At 38.0% G+C, this 25725-nt stretch overlaps 1 protein-coding gene across 1 annotated transcript in view; it reads right to left on the bottom strand.

The window, feature by feature from the left end:
• ZPLD1 (zona pellucida like domain containing 1) overlaps positions 1-25725 on the bottom strand; it is a 155101-nt gene that overhangs the window by 20015 nt on the left and 109361 nt on the right. The window contains exon 2 of the mRNA XM_074928351.1: positions 1934-2047. Coding sequence (XP_074784452.1) covers positions 1934-2039 — 106 coding nt within the window. The 5' untranslated portion in view covers positions 2040-2047. The remainder of the gene's footprint in view (positions 1-1933; positions 2048-25725) is intronic.

The raw sequence follows: 25725 nt of genomic DNA, 5'->3' as shown, positions 1-25725 counted from the left end.
TGAAGTCAGTGAGGTCAGCACCCTCAAAGCCACAGCCTGAGCCAAGTGCTGGGGAAGTATAGCCAGAGTGAGCCCCTTTTCCCCAAAGAGGGTCTCTCACCCATCTTCTGGGGTTCTTGAACCCAGAAAACAGAGCTCCAGCAGCCTCACTCAGCTCCACTAGCCCCAGCCCATTACATAACAGTCCCTTCTGCATACTTAAAACACTACCTATCAAATCTGGGGACAAAAGGGTATTCTGTTTTTTATCTCCATCTCAAATGCATGACTAACAAGCAGAAATATTTTTCTTTCCTACCTCTCAAAATCAGCACTAGTACTCTTGATTAAATTCCAACCTTCGAATCTTTACTGCCCAAGATCACAAACAATAAAGAGCAGAACTCTCAGCTGCTACGAGCAGTGTGGGGTGATTAGCGTTTACTTAAAAAAACCCAAGAGTATTTACTTGTAGCCTAAACAGATTTTCTCCCAAGTCCCTGAGATCTGGCAGACATGGAATCTGATATGACCCTTCTTTATGAGGCAGAACTGCAAGAAACCCCTAAATACCCACAATACGAGCTGGATTCAATTCATGGGTATCACATTGCAAATATAAAACCTTGGCACCGGGCTTGTACAAAAATGACCAGAGAAAAATTTTAAAAGCACAAAAAGAGGAATCTAAACCTCCCTCTAGCTGTTGCAATCCTCTCAAGAAGCCTGAAAGAAAAACAATTACATGAAAAACTACGAAAGGTAGATCTGAGACAGGTGGGCACAATTCATCCACACTTTTGAGGCCAGCCTGTAAAACCTTTACCTAAGAAGGGAAATAAAGAAGTAGTTTGTGAAATGCTCAGTTAAACAGCGACTTTGTCAGGGGTGGAGACAACATATTTGATCTCCTTTGCCTGTCTTCTCTGCTCTTCATATTCACATCGATTATGAAAAAGGATTAAACCCACTGCTGGTCTTTATGTCAACACAGCACCTAGCAGTGTTGTGGTAACACAGGAAACAATAAGTCAGCAGAAAGCCCACGGTCTGTTTAAGTTTCCTAAGAGCTGATGCTTCCTGAAAAAGATCAAAACTATTATTATTCAGAAAGTAACACTGAAAGGTATTACAGCGTAATACTATACCGAGAGTTCATTACTATACTGTTCAATTCAATTGCTACCCGAGCAACACAAGATGTGAGCAAGACAGTAGTCACAGCCTTTTTTATTACTATTATTCTGACCAAAAAACAACTGAGGCAGAAAGGATAAGCAATGTAACAGAGACTAAAAGCATTCTTTAGCTGAGTAAACCCTGATACACGTGTCACTAAAACTGAAATTACGTTTCTGTTTCTCATTGTATTATCAGCACCGGACATCTGATGTCCCCAAAATGACTTAATTCCCATTTTCTCACAGAGGCATGAGTGTACATCATGCATTCCATTGTTCCACCTGTTCCTAACCAAGCACATAATGTTGAAGTGAGGCACTAAATTTTGTCATCAACTTAATTTTGCTCAAAAATAGACATATATTTCTTTATTTCACGAAAAGGACATAATTCTATTCTCTTATCCAGATAAAACATGAAGAAAAACTCAGTTAGAAGTTTCAGACTCTTAAATCTATAGGGAACATTTACAACATGACCTCTGTCGAATTTCTTGAACAGACCTCTGGCAAGTGCAGGTCAAACCCCACTGATGTGAGGGGGAGTTGTATTCATTACTGCTAGGCTGAATTTGACCCATTGTGCAATTAAGAAGAAAGTAAAATGCAACATTAGAGGAGTTTCATTGTCACAAAGATAGTTAACACTCACTTAATGTGGAGTTCTACCCCCAGGCTTCAGACAGATTTAAAGCTCTGTATTTAAAAATAAGCACTGCTTTGAACCAAGACAATAAAGAAGCCATTAGAAAAAAAGTCTATTAAACACTTACCAGGAAACCTGCTATGGAGGTTAGCATCACAGTTGTATCCATTGAACTGAGCAGCCACTGAAAGCACTTTAATCGTCAGCAGGAGCAGTAACCATACCTGTTCCATTGCAAAACCTAGCAAAACATTAGGTGGTTATTACACACATCTGTTCATCGTGTTAAAGACGCTTAACTGCAGACATTTAACCACTCGGGAGGTGATGGTCTCCAGCAACGGAACTGGGGATAAGGCTCACAAGCTTACGGAAAAGAGGACACAGGCAGCAGGGCCCATTTCTCTACTTCTGAGTAATGTGTAATTTCCATTAACTTCTACAGCTTTTAATCATAACTTGTGACCAAAAAAAAAGGTACTCAAGGATGATAGAAAAGGAAAAAAAAAAAATCCCTAAAATATATTGATAGATTAGGATTTCTTAAATATTTAAACTCCAACAGCTTTTTTGGCATTTCAGTGTAAAAGTTCTTTGAGAAAGATGTGATAGAACAGTAGTTTTATTTTAGCCAAGTCCTCGAAAATCATACAGATAAATGGCTTCCTGAGCAATTCTCAGGCTCAAGGTCCTAGAATAAAAATCAGTTCATATCTACTTGCCAAAAATCTGTTCTTCGAAGCATGCATTCAATTGCACTGAGCAACTTGTACAGAGTTGGCACAGACACTTTCATCTACTTGAATTGTATCTGGCAACCAGACCAGGAGATCACAACACATGAATTTCTAGCGTCTTGGGTAATTATTCCCCTTGGGAGGAGAACTCCAAGGTGTAATAATACCTGTGGTATTTAGCACAACCAAACAAATATCTGATTCATGCTTTTGTCAAAAATATCCTAAAATATTGAGAATTTTATCCTTGAATCTAAGTGTTACTGTTTGTTGGGTTGGTTTTGTTGGGTTTTTTTAATCAATAAGATTCTGTAATCCTAGAAAATATCTCTGCTGATGTGGACCTAAAATGCAGCAACACTGTCCCATTTGCCTAGACAGGAACTGAGCAGTTCTAAGATTTAGGAAGTTTGCTTTCTCTAAGACTATAGATACAGAGATGCTGATCACCACCTTCCTCCAAGTGGACATAACAAAGAATATCTGTAAACTCCATAGATGCAGCACACCTAAATGCAGCCACATCTGGTATGGCAAGTGGCTGTCACGCATTGCTGAGAAGAGCTGGCAACAGCACACAGAGACAACATTTGAGACAAACCCTCACTCTTAACTGGATCTTTCATGGCTACATAATGGTCTGAGCTAAAGTCTGTTTAAATGAATAGAAAAGCATCCACTAGTTTTGCTTCCACTGGTTTTCAAACCAGGCTCACAGAGTACACAAACCTGGGATTTAAAACCTTGTGTTGAAGGACAGACCCATAGAGGACACTCCCAAGTGCTCTCTGTCAGCAAACAAACTACCTACAACAAAACACTGAGCCAAACTCTGCTAAAAAGTCAAAGGCATGTCCAAATGTCCAGCCATTCACTGTGTAATTCTGCTTGGAAGTACATGGAAGAAAAATGGAGAATTGAAACGCCAACTCCCTGCTAAGCATCCATGTTTTCTAAGTTGGGTGTAGCTTTTGCTATCATATCCAAAAGCAGTTTTGCTAGCAAGTTCTGCACAACTTCCTCAAAGTGTGCCCTATCGCAACAGTGCAACTTCCTTTTAGTTTCAGGTAGATACAAAACTCTTAGAGAGCATTCTTTGACCCTCTACTCCTTCCCCATTAGATTCCTGTGGAGGTTGACAGCACTTGCAGCTCTAATGCTGATGAAGAATTGTGAAAACATAAGAAAGAAAATAAAATTTCTAACTGGGTTGCTATGAAACCTCTGTATTTTCATTATCTCCTCACCCTCTCCATTACCCTCAGATAGAGAAGTAAGGTAGTGGGGGGGGTTTGTTTGTTTACTACAAAAATTCATACTTCATTTTGAAAGAAACATTTTTTCCTTTGGAAAATTGGCGGGTCTCCAGTGTACTGAAGCCTTACCTCTCCTTGTACAAGAGTTACATCAATAAAGTGGCTATTACTGTTCTGTTGTATATGAGCTGGTTTCTGATGTCCATTACAATGGTATAAATCAAGGGCAATTTACCAAGATCTAAATCTGACTTCAATTTTCTAACTGCCACAGTATTTTCTGCTACCAAAAAAAATCCGTTTGAAAAGAATGTAATGAAAGTTGACACTGACAAAGCTGTGGCTGTTATTTAGATGAAAAGCAAAACTTAAAATAAATTCTAAAATTTTAATTATTAAGCTTAACTTCTGCTGCTGTGTTTCAGAGGAAGGAGAGATGATTGCTAAGGAACAAAGCTGAATTAAGACATTAAGTATTTATAGCATTAGTTCTCTAGTTGTATTCAGAACAAGTCAGATTTTAACACAACCATTAATGTCCTACTTGCTTTCTGGCTATTGACTCATCTGTATACAGATCAACATGCAAACCCACATCACCACTTGAGCTGACTACTACTGATTTCAATTAAATAAGTTAGTAGCGTGCATTATTTTTCATTTCTCAAGTGAATTGCAGGTCTAGAAAGCACCCTGAGAGGCCAGCCTCACCTATCTGCCCACCCCAGCAAGAATCAAGGCAGTCATTCCTGCTTTTCCAGCCTGTTCTTAAAGTTCTCTGGCAATTTATTTCTCAATAGAAATTTCTAAAACTTAAGTCCCCTGAACGTATAATGCATCCCAACCAAAAGATTTGTACCATACTAAAACATAAAAGTTTTATCAAAATAGTAACAGAAACATCATAATCTTATAGCTTTTACATGAATATGATATGAAAATCCCATGTACAAGAAAAGGAAGTTACTATGCAAGTGTCAGGAGTAGGGTGATTTTTAATCCAGAAGTCAACAAATTTATGTAGAAAGTATCTGTCCTTTTTCTTCAATTTACCATGCAACTCTTTAAGCCTTTTTCAAGGAACACAGCTCTTGATGCTTTCCCAAAGAAAAGTGCTTCTTTGGTCTAGTAGCAAATATATTTGACTGTTAAGAAGGCTTTCATGATTCCAGAGGCCAACACATATTGCAAGGGAAATACGATCTTTTCTGTCTATGAAACTCTTAATTGACAAACCTATACCAGGTTTCACTGATGTACCAAGAGTCCTCTTCTATGTTCTCCAGACCTCACCTCCGGTTTTATATGCTCAGCATCTTCAAGGATCTTAATATCTACATGATTTACCATGCTTTGCTTATGACGTTCACAGAGTAGTGCTTAGTCTCACTGAAATGCCCAAATCATCTCAAAAATCCTGTCACAGTCACTTAAATAATTTTATTTCTAAATGTTTCTGCCTCCACCCACCTCTAAGGATTTCTTCCAAACAAGGTCTGGTATTTTATTTAGCCAGGGAACTGTTCTTTCCCTTGATTTGGGAGTGAAGGTAAAAATCTGTGTGCAGGACTTCTATTAACATGGAAATAAGTTCACATGACAAACATCTCAAGCATTACTAAAACAAAAGAGCTTTAAAGGCCAGGTATAGACAAAAGAGAGTTTGGGATTTAAAGAACTAACAAATATGGTTAATTAAAGAATTTCAAAGACTATTCTTCATGGAGGTTTCTAAGTCAATTCAAAGAAAAAACAGCCCAACATATCCAGGTTTCAGTGTAATCAAATTAGAATAAACTTCCAGAATAGTCAGGGTACGAACCTCTGCTGAACCAGAGTTGTCTACATATTCAGTAGAATCGCCATTGCAGGTCTTATTGTTCTGTGCTGCGTATCATTGAAGAGTACAAAGAGGTGGGAGTTGCAACATGCAGTCCTCAATTTAATTGTTACCATTTTAAAAAGCCCTTATCCCTGCTTTCATAAACTTCACCATGTCAGAAAACCCCCACAAAACTTCAAAGTGAAGATGTTTATGATTTAGACAAAAGCCATTTTGAAGCCAATTTAGGAATTTAGTTTCATGGAGAAGCAGTGGTTTGACCTACCTAGATTCCTTCTTATTTCCTCTCTTATCACCCAACATTCATATATCTTCTTCACACATCCTCTCGAAAAAGATCTTCAAAAATTTTCAATTGTGATAAGCATTCACTGATTCAGCCCTACATTTTTACTGAAATTAATCTGTGAGCCAGTTTTGACTTTGAGTATATTACTTATCTCAAATATTCATCCTGTATTATATACATCCTATAATCTACTGCTTGTTCCTTATCTTTCATTCACAGGGTGTGGCAGTTCCACAAAATAATATGGTGATCTTTATGCCTTCTGACTGGATAAGTCTTTAAGAAAAAAGTTAATAGAAATAATGAAAACTTATGAAAGAAAATTATAAATGTGATAAGCACATAATAAAGCTGGTGGAACATTTATAAGTGTTTTCATATATATCTAGTAACTGCCTAAATGCTCTCCAACATTGTACATTAGGTCTCTACAAGTAATGGAATAGAAACATTACTTTTAGTCATAAAAATATTTTCAAATTATCATTATATAGCTGAATGAGTGCTTCTGAGTCATCTCATAACAAAATAGTTCCTTGTCTTTTTGGTTTACATTCATCTTACTGTCAACACTTGCTTCTACACCTGCACTTAAGTTGTGAATAGTTGTGAAGTACGTTAACTGTACTACTGTCAGGTCTTCCCAAACCGCTTTGCTTCTAGACACATATTAGATCATTCACTGTCACTTAAAAGTAACCCAGTGAATAAAAACAAAAGAAAACCTCTCTACCTGAAGTTCTTCAGTGGAACTTTCTCCTTAACTTGTACATCCCATTGTAATTATCCAGATCATGTTTTCACTATTGCCTTCTGCTTTATCTCCTTGACTCTTCTGATGCAGATAAAATAGGACTTGGATCTTTATAGTATCTGTTTTGAAGACATGCCTACCAAATGGTAGTAACCGCTTTTTCTCAAAAGGGTTGTTACAAAAAATGGGCACCTCAGATGCAAAGAACTTTAAGACACATTTCAACCATAAAGTTTCCCTCTGCTTGTAGATAATCTTTGGTGCTGAGACTTTGAAACACAGAATTTCTTTTCTTACAGATTTCTCTGATTTCAGACTCCATAGTGCCATCCCATTTCTGACACCAAGCAAAACCTGCAAAAATATATATATGCAGACATGCATACACACATGTATATACATGACAAATACAGAGACACACACATGAATATCTTGAAGGTCAACAGTTTCCTAAACAGAGGACTAAAGCTGATGATAGAGCTAAACCTGTGAAGAGACTCTATGTTCCCAAAATTATCTTGCAAATGTAATAATGTAACATATATGAAGAAATAATAAAAATAAGAACATCAGAAATCAGTGTACCCTAGAATGTACAAAAACAGGTAAATTAATCTCTCCTGTAGCTATTCAGAACACAAAGAGCAGTTGTGGACTATGCAAGGCCACACATTAAGCACATGCATATAATCAGGCATAGAGTTGCCTTCAGTATCCATTATTTGGTTCTAGAATAACCCATGTTTATTTGCCAGTCATGTATTTCCACTCAACTCCTGAGGTTTAAAACCAAGAGTCCTAGAATAGCTCCATACTACATCATCTTTGGGTCAAAGCTTGGAGTCCCTCCTTAATCAAACTTCCACCAGAAACAAACAGGAGCTTTACCTAATGAAGAGTAAATTTTAGCTAAAAGTCTCCAACGCCAAGACATTTTGTGAATCCAGCAGTGTGCCTACAGTGTCCAAGAAAAATGAGACTGGGGAATAAATTTTTTACACAGTTTATTAAAAGCAATATACAAAGCTTTTGCTTTGGTTCTATGATTTTAAAAATTCTGATTTATTTTCCAGTCCTTTACAATAATCTCTTTCACAGGATAAAAAAGCCAAAGGGACTGAGAAAGAGATACTAAATTTTCCACAAAAGGAAGCCACACCAAAATCACTAGACTCTAATCTGAAAGACTTCAAATTTTGACCAGCATGCTATGCAGGAAACTGAAATTCAAGACCATAAAATATTTATATGGAAGCAATCCATAGCTTGCTTATGGATTGAAATGAAATAACCATTCTAAAACATGCTGTACACTGAAAGACTGAAAACCTAGATCTGGTTCCCAAAGACCTGTGTCTTTTTTTTGTGAATCTTATTACTGGTAGTGAGACTTGAATGTGTATGTTGGGTAAATAATAGAAGCCATACAGCCATGCAGTGCTTTTCAGGCTAGAAATTCAGTAAAAGTTGTGCTTAAAGAGATACACACTAGCATAGGTCCAACTGGACCTTCATTTCATAGCCTTGGATAGACAAAACCCCAGCTGAGACTGATTTTTTTGGCCTGCCTAAAGAGTAGGGTGTACCATATTGCCAATAAGCTGTAAAAAAAAAAAAATATATATATATATATATTTTAACACTTCAAAACATTCATAACAATCTTTTAAACACTGTACTTTAGTATACATGTCTGTCTGCATTGTTACAACAAATCCTTGGATGCACTGAGAGTTTTTAATCTCATCTGAAAAACAACTAAGTCAACTGCGCATTTATGAGGTAAGAAGAGAAAATGTGATCAAATTGAGAATATGTCTATATGCAATATTTCCAAGAGATTTATACAAAGTAGCATAATACCTTTTTCCAAGGTGACAGACTATTAGGGAAATACAGTTATTAAAGCACAAAAAAATAAACAACTATTTGTTGAACGAGCCAGATATCTTGACTTACTAGATCTATTTAAACTTAATCACTTATAGCTGTTTAAGTCATGCAATATACTATTTAGCACAGAATAGCAGGTAAACATCAGAGTTATTCTATCTTTTCCTATATCCACTAATGAAATATTAATATTCTTCAAATGCGCTCTTCCCCCCACCCTGTTCCGTATTATTTTTACTGTAGTTGTGCTTAGTGATTGAAGTTGGATTTTAGTTTAAATACTGTCAGAAAACGTGCTTTGCTGTCTCAAAGATGAGTTCAATAAGATATTAAGATCCTTCTTCCTGCATTTCACAGAAAATACTGCCAAAACTCTTCCAGACATTTATTTTAACCTAAGGAAAATGCTAGTGTTTTCCAAATCATGCCCATCATATCATACAATGAAAGTACCTAAGTATGTATTTGATAAACTAAAATTTTTAAGTTTATGTTTGAAATTATGTTTCCAACTCTATGGTTCACAGATTCCTCAATAAAAATGTGAAAACACAAATCAGCTTAAAGTTCCAGATATAAAAACGCACAAAATCGTATCTCCTGAGCCTCATGGGAAAGATTAATTTCTATTCCGTTCTTCCAACCTGCATGAATTAACCACTGTTTCCCAGAGGACATTCACGCAGATATGAAGTGCAGAATGTTGGCAGTGAGAGCAGATTTGAGAGGAAAACAGGTGTGAAGAAAGTGATTTATGGTCAAAGCTTTGGACCTGAATTAAAGAATTTTGGACAAATTCTCCTCTCACTTTCACACTCTTCATATTGTCTACTGCATCAGAAAAACTTTGACATCAGCAACAGACCTGAGGAAAAAGGAAAGGAAATTCAGTATAAGATTTGGATACTATTGCAGTGATCTGAAAAGACCATTTAAGCCTAAAGCTGGAAATTCTCAACAAAGCAAGACCTCCTTTTAATCATTAAAATCCACATAATTTGACTTTTTGCACTTAGCTCTGCATTCCTTTAATCTTGTCTGTTCAGAGTTAGATTCTTCAGTGTAACTTTGGTGGATTCAACATGAAACATACTGAATTAGACAGATCTCCTACTAAAGTCACTGCGTATCTGACTTGCACTTAAAACTAAAATAAAAACATTTTCCACTTCTCACTTTGGCTACAAAATATTATAAACAGAAAAAATTCTATAGTTAACAGTTAAAACTGCCCAATTACAAAACAAGAGCCATCAAGTAACCACCAGCTGTGCAGCACCCGGCTATTACATATAGAAGTATCTGTAATGAACACTACTACAGTGTTTTTAAGACATTGGCTAATTAATCCAATACCCAAAAAAAGGGCCAATTTTGCTCTACTGCAGCTGGCTTACATTGTGTTCCTCTTTCACTTTTAGTGGAGACTCTGTAATCTGAAAATCACTGAGACACTAAGAGCAAGACCAGGATCATCTTGGACTGAAATACAAAAGCAACAGTCACATCGAGTCCCCTGTACGAGGAGTGTACAAAGAGTGTTCCTAAATCCTGGAACGAAGAGGTTGTTCCTAGGCTGAAACACATTCTCAACACATGCACATTCAGTCTACAGATTGCCTTCTCAGACCACTGATCATTATGGGGGTTCCATCAACTAGCAAATTTACAGCAACTATCAAATCATTTGATATAGGCCACTGAAGAGTCATCACACGCTAACGGCTTTCAGTTGCCTCTAACCACAGCCTGGATTCAAACACACTGATCTAGTGATGAGTTGCTCTTAATCCTATTGCCTGCCCCCAGAGCCCTGCAGTCACATGGGCAGATAAAGATCTAAATGAGTATCATTCTACTTAATTACTCTTTTTTACGCTTTTGAAGAGAGCCATATAAATATAAATCTTCAGTAAATAATGCTTGATGTCACTAGCAAGTAGATTATACTACAGCCATCTGTTTGCAGCTTGAAAAGTTACCAGTAAAATAAGACTTCCCTTACAAAAAGCAGGAACAGTTTATGCCACCATGATGACTTCAATTTTCTTACTTTTAGTAACAGAAAATAAGCAGTAAAGCTGTAGAGTACTGCTGCAGTACAGTACAGCCTTATCTAATCCTTAAAAGTTAAACAAATTTGCAGTAAATAACACTGCTAATATCTTGGTCAACAAAGTACATAATACAACAAATTTCATAAATGCTGTGAAATCAGAGAGCACTTACACTGATCCTAGATTTATGCTTAAAAAGAAAAACAAAAATTATTTCTATTGTGAAATAGAAAGGATTCACTTATGGTCACTTCTTTCACCATGTTTCATCCCTCTCATATCCATTTTGGACTTAAAACAAGGTTTGAAGTAATTTTCAAGCCAACCTCTAAAAACAAGCCTAAGGGGTACTGCTCAAGGCCTAGCTGGAACAAAATGTAATGCATTGGTAAAAACGTTCTTTGATCAAGAGCATGCAAGCAGGGCCAACACTCCTATCTTCTGCTGCTTTTAGACCATGATAAAGTTTTCCCTCACCGTACACAAAGCAATTATAGTAACTATGTCAATTTGGACTGTATCAGTTCATCAGCTTAACTAAAGAACTGATTTCTAATTCCCACTGTCTTCATTCAAGAATATATTGTCATTATTATTACTTTAAAAATAAACAAAGGTGGTGCAATTATCATGTCCGGTCACCTTTGTGACCGAAGACAATGTAATTTCCAATGAGCAAACCCATGTCATTTGATTGCAGTGGAACCAGATAAGAAGTCTCGCTTATCAAAATTTTCCTCCATCAATGCAATGATTGTGGGAACAGGCTGACTGACACCACAAGTTGGATAACATTGTCTCCTTCAAGCAATTGATTGTTTCCCTCCTGAAAGCAACATGAGTGGGTTTGACATACATTGATAGCCTCAGCACTGCAAGGGGTTTATAACCTTCCTCCCCTCACATTAATAGCATGAGTCTGGCCTGGGTATCTTTAGGTAAAAACTAAGTTAAATAAAAAAAAAAAAAGAAAAAAAAAATCACCTCTTTTCACAGGTGGATGCTAATTTGCATTCATGTTTTCATTAGCCATTCCCTGCATACTTCTTCCCCAACAAACTGCCACTAAAATTTCCCAGTGAGGTTAAATTTGTCTGACAGATGATAAAGTAAGAATTTTCTTTAAAAAGTAACAAATAATTTGACATTAACCAATATTTTTGTTAATTCTAGTTGGCTGACATGGTGGGCACTTACCCAAATCCCCTGTAGCTGTTGAGTCAGCTGTACTCCATCTATCCTGTGCTCCTGCATGTGATCAAGTGCTTGACGACTCTGCCCTGCAGAACTTTTTCAGAAAATACTCTGAGCCTGCGGATGGGGTAAAAGAGACACTCATTATGAAAATTCTTTTTAAAATAGGTCTGGATTTTAGATGGGAAAATTTGACAGGTCTCAGAATACTTTACAAGTCTGTTCATCATCAGACTGAAACCTGAGCAGGATCTTTATGGTGGCTTTTTTCAGTCCTCTGCCTCTTCTTTTCTTGCAGCCTTTTGATCTGCTTCTCTCCGCTTGTATGAAGATCTCCAGAGGATCATGTGGGGCAAACAATCAACCTGGAGAAATTATTCTGTCATCAGCTTGTTGAGGGAAAACCTTGTCTGCTTAAAAAGAGGGGTGGGAGGAAGGAGAAAGATGGAAGCACTGAGATAGGATCAGTAACTAAGCTGCAATGTTATCAATGTCCCGTTGTGTGTTGTGAGAAGTGTCTATTTTTTCCAATTCTGGGATAAATTCATAGTACTAAACAAAACAAAAGCAAAAAAAGCGACATTTCACGCTGTGATGAAAATGTGATATAGGGGTGTCATCATGAATACAGGTGTCAACAGAATGATAATTACCAACAGGACATCAATGCACACAAAGCCAAGTGCACACAAAGGCAAAGATCAAGCTGCTAGAAACTAAACCTGCTTCATAATATCTACTCCCCTATCTCTGGGATTTGGAAAGTGGTGGGGGTGGGGGGAGGTCTTTAACTTCCTTTTGTTGCATTAGTTTTTTCTTCCTCCTGGCTCCTTTCGCCCCCTTCTTTCAGTTTCTGTTGCAACCATCTATGCCTGGAACCTTTTGTTACACCTTTGGCCAAAGAAAACAGTAGTTTATAGGCTTTGGCACCACAGAGAAAGCTTTGAGGTGCCTGGATTTGTTGGGGCTTAGGGCAGTTTTTAGAACAGATGAGACCTACCTCTGCCATGCCTTCACTTCAGCCAGCTCTTCCTAAACATCAAAGTGCTGCAGAGTACACTATGCACATTCACGGTAACCAGGCAGGCCGCAAAGAGCAGCCATGGCAGAACTGGCAGCAACACGATGCATTGATCCCCGCTCCTCCTCATGGTCCTCATGTCAGGACGCTAACAAAAGAAAGCAGACTTCCCTTTTAACACTGAAGCATCCTACAGAAGCACAGGCCTTGGTGAAGGAGCTCCTAGAGGAACCCCAGAGGGCTCATGGATCTGCATGTCCCCTGCCTGCTCTCAGTTTCTCTAGACGCAGTGAGATGCTCCCCTGCCATTTCCTGAGCTACCGGCTGCCAGTCAGCTCCACATGTGGGAGATCAGTGGCCTCGTTACCCAGCAGCGCTGCGCACAGCTCCAGCAGAGCTGGAGGAGGTTTTATTCACCTTCTTCCCACCACTGAAAGAGGGTAGCCCCTGCACACCCAAACCCTGTGCTCTGCACCAGGGAATGGCAGACCCCACCTGGCTACTCTGGACCCAGCAAGAAGAGCCCTTTGCTGACCCCTTAATCAGACAGCCAAATTGTTGCTGTTCCTAGCAGGAATTTTGCTCTAGAAAAGATCCAGACTATAAGAGTAATACTTTGAATTTGTCAGGCACCAAAGGGCTCTCTACCTCTGCAAATTTCTAGTCCTGTATTCAGGCACATACCCTATAATATTAATGCTGCTTTGCCTGGGTAAGGACTCAAAAACTAAATCCAAATCTTATAATACAAATAACGTAACATAGTCTGGACTAAGGCAGCCTTGAACGAATAAAAAGATAAACCAAGAGATACGCAGCAATGACACTTTCCAGTCTTTTACTTCACATCAAGTGTTCAGACAGATTTGATACCTCATCACACAAATCCACAATGGAATATCTCAGCGTAATATTAGTTTCACAAACAAGAGTATTTAAAGCATGGTCTACCCTTGAGTAGGTTTCCAAAATAGGAATCTTGATTTATTTTATTAAGACACTTACAATATCAAAAGTCAACCCTTGCCTTTTGGTCTTCAAGTGAGATTATTAAAACATCACATCATCTTAAAACATCTTAGTGCAATTTCTCTCCATTTCCACTGGTGGCAAGTACAGCTTCTGCAACACCTGGGTTTCTTTCCTCCACAGGGATATGCACACAATGAAATCCTGGCCCATCATCACAGATGTCATCCCATCTTTCTCTTGCTGCAGACTAGGCTTTTCAGTAAATAAAGGAGACAAAGCACCAGGCTTGCAGGACAGATCCTTATAACCTCAGGCTCACTCAAGAAGCTGGCCACCTGAGCAGCACAGAGGAGTGGTGGCTCTGGGTTTCTGGAGACCCCGCTCTCCCCACAAGCTGTAGGAGCAGCTTGTCATGTGTGAGCAGAAGCAGGTTAAAAGCTGGCTGGGCAGCACAGCTCACAGTTGCTGCATCACAGCCCTTGGTAATCAGCAAGACCAGCCTTCATCCCAGCAGGTCACATCATGTACCCCTATGAAAATTATTGCTGACATACCCCTCACCATATGCTTCTTGAGGAAAGAGCAGTTAACTAGATGTTCCTAACTCTAAACAGCTTTCACAACCTGATTCCCCTCTCAGTCTACTAAAACTCCACAGGCAAGGGAGAAAACCACCCCAACATGTTCTATCAGTAATTAATTGCTCTCATTTATAGAAAGCAATCAATCAACCAACAAACTTCTGCACTTAGTAGAAAAAGGCACTTCACTGCTATCACACTGGACTTATAAGTGATCTGAAGGATATGCCACATGCACCCATAAAAGCCAAGATTCGATTTCAAGTTCTCTATAAATAATAGAGAATTCAGTAATTCCACTGCTATATAATGTGTTATCTACTCTCTACATTTAAAATAAAAATAAATCCCTGAACTCAATCTGGAAAAATAAACCAAACCTGAGTGTTTCACCATTAATCCTTGAAGGAATGTGCCCCCAAATATTTGATTCTCTAATCTTACAGTTTACTCATAAAGAAATTATTTTCACTCTGTATAATATTCAGTAGTTCTGGAAGCTTTCAGTATAATTTCAAACAGTTATTCTGGCCAGAACAAATATAAGACCACAGCATTATGAATATATCACATACAGAGCTTTACAAATGTACCTCATTATGACTCAAAGAGTTCTTGCTCATTTCCAAATTTAAAATCTGTCTCCATCCCACAAATTCCTCTGCATGTCTCACAACTTAGTGTATTATTTGAGATCAGACAAGCTGATTCTCCTAAACACTAATTTCAGAGGAGTTTTGGACACAGTCTGATTACAAGTTTTAGCAATTAGCATCTAAGGAGCTTCCTCTGTTCACACAGAGACACAAAGCATATGCAAAACCATTTCTTCTCCCCTTTCTTCTAGGATTTGGAAGGCCCCCACTCACCCACAATTTGCTGCTGCTAAATACCTGAGAGGAGACAGAGTGGCTGCAAGAGGATAGAAAAACTCAATAGAAGAGAACAAATTCCAAATAAAAGGGCAAGTCCAAAGATTTAATAACCAGTCTATATGCAAGGCAAATTCTACTGCCAATTTGCCCATGATACAACTTCAGTCTGCCAGATTTGCATGTCTCAATTAAAAATATAAGACATGAAATTATAACTTATTATTAAGAAAAAAAAAGGAAAAAAAAAAAAAAGGACATTTTCCTTATGTTTATTATCCTCTTGTATAGAGCTCTGGAGATATCCTAGACTTGCTTTTACCAAATTTAAGACAGTATCAGAACTTCACAAAAATTCCACAAAGTTCTACTAGATTGCTAGCTTTGTGAAGCACAGAGGAGAAATAAGACTATTTTAAACCAAAATATTCTTCAATTTTATTACTCATATGAAATTCCCATGCTCAATTCAAAAGTAAAATGCTTTGCTCTCTTAAGAGGGACTCTGCCTTTTTGGGAATGAGTTCTGAAGGTGTACAGTGATTGCCAGAGAGTCTGTGAAATGAATTCTGCAGTCTAAATGGACGTCTAAGGAAACAATTCAACCAAAGCACATTTCATTGTTTAGGAACAGAGTCTTATACGTGATGAGACAGGTAGTTTATCTAGCCACATGCCTTGTCTAGAACATAACTCAACACCAAATGTTTCAAAAAAGTTCAGGCAAAACAAAGGATGCTTAAAAGCACAACCTCAACAGATAAAACCCAAACAAGCAAACCTTTCCCACAAAATAACCTGACAGAAGTTGGCTAATTGTTGGGACATATATTGGCATATACAAGCTTGTGTTTTGGAGGGATCTCATGCATTTCCTCTCTAGACATTACTGTTATTCGCATACAGCTATTACGTCCCCTTTTACCTGCCTCTTCCAAACAGGCCTACACTAGGGTTTTCAGCTCTTCTAACAGTGACATTTTGGAAGCCTCCAAACATTCCCCACCCCTTCTCCAGTTGCTTTCTGTTTCTAGTACCTGTATTTATTTGCATTTAAAAACCCCACACTTTTGCTTTCCTAGTCATTTCTCTGTATTGACCACATTAAGCCCCTTCTATAAGCAATTCATTCTACTACCCAGTTTCTTTTCTGAAATATTGGATTTAATTCAGAACCCAGCTAATATAGATTAACAACTTATATCATTCTTACTATACCTATTCAATGTGTGCTACAGCCACAAGGAAAAAAAATATTTAAAAAAAAAAAAATCAATACTACATGAAAAATTCCTTCCTAGTTATAATCAAATATACTCACACAAATACATGGTTTAAAAATTGTCATGGCTATTTACATTATTGGCATCTAGAGAAAATGTGCACTAGTTTTAAATAACTGAACAGTATTCAACCTCAGAACTGACTAGTTCACTTTATATCTTGCCAAAGCAATTGTAATTTAAATCTCTCTAATGCAAACTGTTAGCAGAACAGGGAGCACAAGTGAGAAAAATGATCATGAAATTATACTTGCACTGAAACATAACACAGAACACAAATTCAGTTTATGTAGACTTTTACCAAAGGCAAAAACATGACCCAAACAGATTGTAAATAACCCTGGCCTCGGTTTCATCTGGGTAAAGACCATAGAACTGGGATATATAAATCCGTGTTAGTCATACTAGCACACAACATACATCAAAGGACCAACATGCGTCAGCATTAGCAGAGGTAAACTTGAATGAGAAATGGCTGTGGTAACAACTTGTGAATTGGATTAAAAATACACACAAGACTACTTCAGCTTCTCTGGCTTTATGGAAACCTGCCTGTTTGGTGGCAACAGATATATATTCTCCCAGTGCTTTAGAACAGCATTAAACCAGCTCAATTCTTCCTTTAAAATTCCTCTTTGTTTTGCAGTTTGTCTGCTTTTTTGGTTTTAGATGTTTAAGCCCCTTCTGGTAGACTCTACATCCAGTACCATAGATGAGCTTCAGCTCACCTGGGGGTGTTCTGAAAAAGCATTTTTGTGTTGCTCATAACAGACCTGACAACCTGCTGTGAAAATAAATCTGGAATTAAATTTCCTCTTGGATTATACAGAGAATTATTATTTTCCCCCAAATCTAAAAAAAAAAAAAAAAAAAAAAAAAAGAGTAAAAATCTCTTTGTTACCACTTGCTATCTTATCTTCAGTCATAGAAGTTACACAGTCCAAACACAAGATGAACTTTGTTTTTAAGGCCACCATTTACAAATATACACACACTTTATTACCACTAGATGAATCCTAAACTTTACACACTCCTATGTATAACTGGAGACACACTCCATTTCGAACCCATTCCCACCTCCTAGCCAAACCCACAGACCCTATTCCTTAACAAATAGATTATACTTAATCAGTCCGTACTTCAACTACTTTTCTTCGACTAAGGTTTTTCAGATTTTCAGATGAGAGAGGTTGTTTTTGATCTGAAAGAAACATTAATCTGGTCCTCTTGCTTTACAGCATAACCTCTCCTTGTCTCCCTCTGCCATTAGCTTCTTCAACTAAATGCAGATGTCACCAGCCTTTCTTTAGCAAAGGGAACTAAGTGTCCCATTAAGTACTTAGAGGAGTGGACAGATTCTCCCATTCAGCTAGTTCCCTACACACTTGCTGGTGCTGAACAGCAAATCTTGTATTTCTGAGAAAGGGCCATCACAGAGAGGTTATTTTCCTCTAAGTGGTTTCCTTATTTCACCTGTTCTCAAGTTTAGTGTTAAGTTGCTGAAAGATTACCGCATTCATATGATTTGGAGCCTGTTAGCCTCCAGAGTGTAGGGTGAGTGAGGCAATAATTATTAGTTTGAAAAATACAGGTAGTTTAGCTTGCATTGCAAAGAAATATGCTTGAATTTGCCATTATTCCAGGGACAAATCCTGAAGCCCTTCTTTCCTTTTCAGAGACTCAGGCCCTGCTCACAATGGTGAAAAATTACATGTAGAGAGTCCCAAGCTGCTGCTCGCATTCAGTAAGAGCCCGAAGGGAACCGAAGCAAAGGGCTGACCGCCTGAGCGAGCACTGCTGCAGACTGTCCACACCCCACGGCTTCTCCAGGGAGGAAGGTGACCTCTGCCTAAGGTAGGATGTAGTTTAATGTACTTTAATACACCAGCGATGTTCCCCAAGTCAACTTGGCTCCTTTGCTGTAAAAAAGGGGTTTTGTGTTTAGAGCTTTGTTTACATTGCAAGCTTCTTTTGGGGGTCTTCTTTGTGGGACTTTGGGGGTTTTTTTTAGAGCTACTTTTGTTCAAGGAAAAAAGTAAGCAAAAACAAAACTAGTGCAATAAACACAGAGCTTCCCATGTTTATTCACACTACAGACAGATTTCTAAGACCGCTTTCCATGAGCTTTCTCCTAGGTAAATACAGTCACTGCTTTGCTTACTATGATGATTTTCTATAATTTAACCTGAAATTAAAACTTCAGAACAATGGGACCTTATGTGTCAGGAAACATTAATCAAGGAGAGAGAAAGAGTGACAGAGATCAGAAAGATTTTTCCACAGAGGAGCCTTGACCCATTCCTCCTAGGTTGTACCTGCTATCAGAATACAAAAAAGCAAATGGCTCCAAGGAACAAAAGCAGCTCACTACACAACCTCTATGAACTGGATTTAAGATGCATGTTCATTATTTTGCAGAAGGAATGTTCAGCAGGATCAATATGCCATCAAGATAAAAGAAGAGTATAAATTGTTCTGAGAGTTGGTCAGAATTTTCTTTACTGTCAGCCGGGGAATTAAAAACAGAGCAGGAGGCATATTAAAACTGTGCTTTTATAAGCTTAATCAGTAGGCTGGAAAATGAGTTTCAAACAGAGATAATGAGCTCCCAAGTCATAATTTGCCAAGGGTGCATCGATTTTTCACTGGTCTTCATATCATTTATGAGCATCCAGCACGAGAACACCTTTCTGCCCCAGGCCCCCACCAGAGGCATTTGCCAGAACAGGCTCCACCTATGCAAGGAGGAGTTACCAGTTTAATGCTTGCATGAGGAAAAAAGGTCATGAACTTGGATCCACTCAAGGTGGATAATTCATGGTCACTACCAAAGCTGAGAAGGAAAGTATTTAACAGTTGAATCAACATTTTTCTTCCCCTCTTGGGCATCTTCACAGAGATAGCAAAGGATTAATCATAATAGTTGATCACAAAACTGGTCCTGCTGCCACCATTGTGGTTTTACCAGCCCCACAGTCACTGTTGTCGTTACTCTCCATGCCCAGCAATTCATTAGGTCACTTAGAGCAGACTGAAGGTCCCTCCTCCAGTTCAAGGGAGCACATCTCCCCTTGGGGAACACTCTATTAGGTCAAAGGAGGAAAGCTACTCCTTTGCAACAACAGTTTTTGTCCCCACCAAGTCATACTGAACTGTTCATACAAAGACTATAATATCAATTACAGCAAGTGAAAGAAAACCCAGTTTAGCATATGCTCTAGATCAGTGCCTAAAGCACTGTCTTGAGAAACAGGACAAAGTTGAAATAAAGTCCACAGGCTAGAAGGACATTAAACATGGGTCTTCTACATCTTAGTCAAGTAGCCAGATCACTAGACTAACAGAGAGGAGCTGCTGCAGAGGCAGGTTTCTATCAGGGCATCCAAAATTTGTTACACAATACATCACAAGAGTGACATAACAGAAGTTAAAAAACAAAGGGGGGCGGGGGGCTTTTCATTCAAGTTTACATTTATTTCTTCTTTTATGACAGCACACAAAAGCAATATACACATCTACATTCGTGCTACAGTGAAACAGGCTCGATTTCCCTTCCTCCCACCCAGCATCACCAATCCAGAAATGCTCTATGCTGAAAGGACCGACTGGATTTTTTCAGGAGGAGAAAGGTTGGAATCTGAGGGAACTGTCCTGTTAGACACCTCTGTCCATGTTGTTCTTTTCATTCCTTTATATATCTTATTTATAGTTTACACCAATATGTAGAAAATTCAATGCTAACCCCTTCTCACTTGTTCTACCCTCTAGTGCTTTTGCCTTATTTGGTTACACCCTGCTCTTGTCAGTGAGTTACACTGACTGGGTACTAATTGTCTGATGTTCTGTCTCCTCACTTCTTCACTGTGTAGCAGGTAAAATTTTCTCCTGTTAGGAGTTATCCTCATTGCAGGAACTGGTTGTGTTCTGATTGAGCTATTTTGTTTGCCACGGCAAAATTCAATAAGAAATGTTGTTTGCCTTTAGAGCTATTTGTCTTCAGCTAGGAAGTAGAGTAATTAACAAATGGTATAAGGTTGGGGCAGCTGAACAGGTTGAGTGTAAGTTTTTTGTTTGTTTTAATTTAGTGTTGCACTCAAAAGTTCATTATCACTTAAAAATCCTTTTTTTTTTTTTTTTTTTTTTTCCCCCTCTAGCAAAAGAAATAGACTTATAAAGCTGGGGGATCTGGTCTTCACATATATCCTTTCTTTAACCCATTCTGTCATGTCTCTGGAGAAGTCAGATATTCTCTAAATTGCTCATTTCAGAGGAGAACGAGGATGAGAATCCTTGCCTTAGTAGCTGGCAAAATAAGACCAGATATGGAGGACTACATGACTTGGGGGCGAAACCAAACCCAAACCTGCAATAAATCCTGTTACTCATTCTCTGTTCCTTGTATTGTTTGAACATGTATTTTTAATAGCACAGCCTACCACACACAACAAGAAACAGCCTACTCCAAGTTCTGCATCAAGAAAACACAGAGAAGCTGTAACTTTCTTCCTCTGTTCATTAGCTGAACATGCCCATCCCCAGACTTTAGCAGATATGTCTGAACGGGTATGACTACTTCCCACTTTGAACGGTCATTCTCATAAATACTCATGATTTTGTCTTGTCTTTGTTGTTACATTATGAGTGGCTGTAAAACACCAACTCAGGTAAAGATTAAAATATACTAGTGGTACAGGATTAGAGACCTAAATTTTTATCTTTTTCCTGCATGCAAAACCAGTGCAAAGAGCTAAAAAGTTCAGTTCCAAATTTTACACTCATTTTCTGAAGAAAACACTGAGGAAATTAATGCTTACAGATCTTCATTAGACTGTATATTATGGAAAGATACTGTAGGCTAAGTATCAGGCTTGCCTGCTAAGTACAATAGCAACAGATCAAAGTAAATGCTACTATACTAAATGAAAACATTACAAAAAGCCATTGTGATTCGAGCTACTTCTTTTGAATAATCCATAAAATCAAAAAGTGAGAAAAATGTATCCTCTCAAGAATTACAGCTCCACTTGATCTATTTCTCCCCTCACTATTAAGTCCACTACATTATTTATTCATTTGAGTGCTTTAATCAAGATAACCACTCAGAAGTCATTTGATTTAAAAGAATGCAGTGCTAAAGGTAGCGGTAACAGATCACAGCAATTTGCAGCCCACACTAATGTACAGTAGCACAAAAACCTAGCTGTATTGAGGACACATTACATGGTTACAGCTAGGAAAGTCATTCTGTGGTGTAAAAAGGAGATTTTTTTTTTTTTAATAAAGAAAAACTGTTGTGAGAGACAGCCATCCCCATTATGCTTGGCCCCAGGACCCACACCAACCACGCTACACCATAACCATAGACTTGAAGGCTTATTCTGCAAGACAAGTCACTATTAAACTTAGACACATTTCAAGCATGCAGCCTTACCTGTGGGGAGCCAGGCTGCAGCAGCAGGGGACCCCAAGCGTTTTGAAAATCTTAGCCAAGAGCCAGGTAAATATGTGACACATTAACACGGACAAAACACCACTCTGTGGTGGCTACACAATTTGGACAAATGCTGTCATGGTTTGGAGTGCAGAGCAGCAGTAACTGATGTGATACAGGGCTAGCCACAAACTCTCTCACATTTGTTAACAGCCACACAAGGATAACAATTCTTCCTAAAACAAGGCTTTTCAGGCAAGCTCTTGGATTTGTGAAGTGCCTGGACACAACAGTGTATAGTATTATAGTCCATATAAAATATACCTGGGTTAAACCATGCATGTTGTCATAAAGTGCACAATGAATGCTATATACTCAAGTAACAGGTCAGAAGTAGGGAGGGTAAACACATTGTTTGAAATAGTCTTGACAAGCTGAAATACAGTCAATGACAGGCTATTTCATCATGTGGAAAGAATATCAAGATTGTTTTCAAATCTATTTGGCTGAAAGAAATATTGCCAAGTTAAGTGGTTTTGTTACATTTTTCAAGCCATTTTTAACCTTATTCAAAACTTAAATTTAAATCAAAAAAAGTGTGGGTAAAGCCATGTTCAACAAAAGTTTTCTTTCTTTCTCTACATATTCTCATATTGTGGCTGCAAAGTCCTCTGTACTTCACTGTGTCTGAAGGTACCTATTCTTTTCTCTCCACTTCTTTGAGCAGTGAAAACAAAATCAGATTTAAAAGGGACAAAACTATTAATATGTTGGTTGTTAAGACTATCTCAAATACAATGTTAAATAAATCCTTAAAAGGGCATCAGGGTTTGGGAGTTTTTTTAGTCTGATAAATCTGAAAGATTTTTCAAACCTGAATTCCACAGAAAATTCTGAACTTCATTTCTGTTTCAAATCAGGGTGCTTGAGAAATAAGGAAATAATTTTCCTAAAGGGTGGGTTGGTTTTGTTTTCTCCTGCGAAATGGAGATCAATTTCTCAGCCAGACGGTCCCATTACATCTCTGAAATCAAGCCACTAAGAGATATAAAAACTTTTAAGTAACATAAAAAGGAACACATTGAACACACCAGCTAAACTGGAATACAAACAGATTTAAAATTAGAACAGAGAAAAGACTGTATGAATAACAATGGGTCACAAACCAGAGAAGTAGCAAGAACTTTAGGAATGTTATTCCTGAATAAAATACAAATGACAGCTTCAAAAGCATCCTTGTAACAAAGGAAAGCTACAGACCTACGACGAACTTAAGAGAAATACTGGAGTCAGCTAGATAGCTCATATGAGATTTTAGAGCTACAGAAATTGAAGCCTGTGTTTTAGAAATGCATCAGACACATACATAAGAGGCCTCTAAAATAAAACTTTACCCCTGTGTAATAAATATTTTTATACATAAAATTATTCTTTCCTCAACAGAACCTGTGTACAAGCTTGGAGACGAGTCACATAAGAGATCACTCTCTTGATGTCAAAATAGGTGTAAGCTCATGGCAATAACTTTACCAATAGTAAAAAAAAAAGGAATCCAAAGAAAGCAGATAAAAACTCTTGCTAAAATAAAGTACAACTCTAATCACTAATGATTGTAATAGTCTTTGAACAAATGCATCAGGATGTGATCTTGTGTCTATTTTAAGGCAGTATGTCCACAGACAACTATACTTGTAGTCTAAGCTAGTGCACAGGAAGATCATAAACAAGGCCTACTGTTCTTACACTTAATGTAAGAAAACACTTTTACCACATAGTCCAAATCATTTTCAGCTTTACTTCTAAACAAGAGTAAGTACTATTGTTTTTTATTATTATATGCAAAAAAGCTCCTCTCTCTAGATGAAGGCATGCTACTTGCAATGTAAATACATTTGGGAAAACAGTTCTGCTTTGGAGAGTTTACTGTCTAGCTTAATACCAAACACTGTAAGAGGGGATAAAAATAATATATGGAAGGAATATGCAACATAATGCACAAGTTTTACAAAAAAACCCAACCTTAAATTCATTTTTTCTTAAATGAATACCAAGCTTTCCAATTCTCTTCCAGCTTTGTATTCCTATTTATTTCAGCTAAAGCTCTAGTTAAAAAGCTTTATCTAGTTAAAGCTCTTTATATGAAATCCATTATTAGATACTGTTTCTATTCTAATAATGCTACATTTGTGCCAGAGACTGCACAGACAGCAAGATGATAGCATCTGTCCCAAAGACCTTGTTATTTGTATTTACAGTACACAAGAAAATGGGGATACAGACAGGACACCCAGTAAAAGAATGAGACCCCACCAGGCAGCATGAGTTGTTGTAGTCTTTGGCTGTGGTTCCTTGGGCCCTTCTCTTGGAGCAGCAGGGGAAATAAGCCCATTTCATCTCTTCCCCAGCTCTAGCCCTGGCCCCTTGCTCTCTGTCTTCCTGTGCTTTTTCCTGTCATGCTGATGCATGTCCTCTGGAACAGGAAGGGAAACGTCCCATCCCATGAGCAGTCCAGCCAAGAACTCTCCCTTGCCTTAAGGCCCGCACAGATAACAGGGAGAGGAACAGCGAAGTACCTTTAGGATTTTGCTAGGATTTCTTCTTGAAGATTTAACCAGGAAACATCACTGATTACAAGAAAATCAATGTTCTCAGTACTGAGAACGCGAGAAAGGAAGAAGCTGCAAAAGCTAAAGCTGTGAAGGACCTTGGCAAAGAGCACAGTCAGAAATCAGTGCAAGTGAAAGCAGCAGCAACTCAAAGAAACAGACAACACCATACTCCCAGCCTGGCACTGCCAGCTAAAACCATGCTTTTAGTGTCCCAGAGGAATACAAGCAGAATATGAATACACTCAGCAAGCCTACAGAAAATTATGCAGCCCCCATCTCTGGAACAAGACACTGAGTGTAAGGACAAGAATAGTCTCATCTGCTCACACGGCTAGGAAAAGATCAGAGATTTTGCAGAAGAGATCTGCAGTACTTACACACTGCCTGGAGATAATGACATTAACTCAGATCAATACACCTGGGTACGTATATAAATATTTGGAAGTAGTTACTCCTAGAATTCACTCATTTCTACTTATACTCACATCGTCTACAAACACAGTAAATTTAAGCATTCATCACTGTATTTCAAAAATCTACGTTAATTAGCACCAGACAAGGACTCTCAGCTAGTAAATACCTCAATTCCTCATACTGGGCTTAGACAAAATTCTATAATGGTGGTATTCAGGGAAAAAATTATGAACTGTACACAAGAGAAGAATAAAGCTGTCAGCATAAATACACAGATCTGATTTATAAACCAAAACTTTTCAAGGACAGCTGACCTTGCAGGCAAGATTCTTTTACAAGTAAAGATGCTTGTTCCAAGGATATGAAAAACCATGCAATTAATGATGCAGACAGACTTAGCTTTCAATAACAGTTTCATGCGAGTTCATTTATCAACTTAGGTTAGCATGGTAAATTTATTAAGAACTATTGGACTAAAATACACCTATAGCAGTAATAATTAGGCCACACATTTTTTGCATGCCCTAAAGAAAAAAGTCTACCAACCAACATAGAACTTCAGGCCACTTAAGCTTTGTGCCTAAATATTTATTCCAGGGAAAATTTAGGCAGATACTCAGATGAGATTTCAGTCTATTTCTATGCACGTATGTATTCATGTTCTCCTAGTAGCTAGCTGATGAAGCAGACTTAGTGGCTCTACTAGATTAGAG

Source organism: Athene noctua, chromosome 1 (genome assembly GCF_965140245.1).
Source record: "Athene noctua chromosome 1, bAthNoc1.hap1.1, whole genome shotgun sequence".
NCBI lineage: Eukaryota > Metazoa > Chordata > Aves > Strigiformes > Strigidae > Athene > Athene noctua.
The sequence above is the reverse complement of the archived record's forward strand: the minus strand, read 5'-3'. Positions and strand labels throughout refer to the sequence as shown.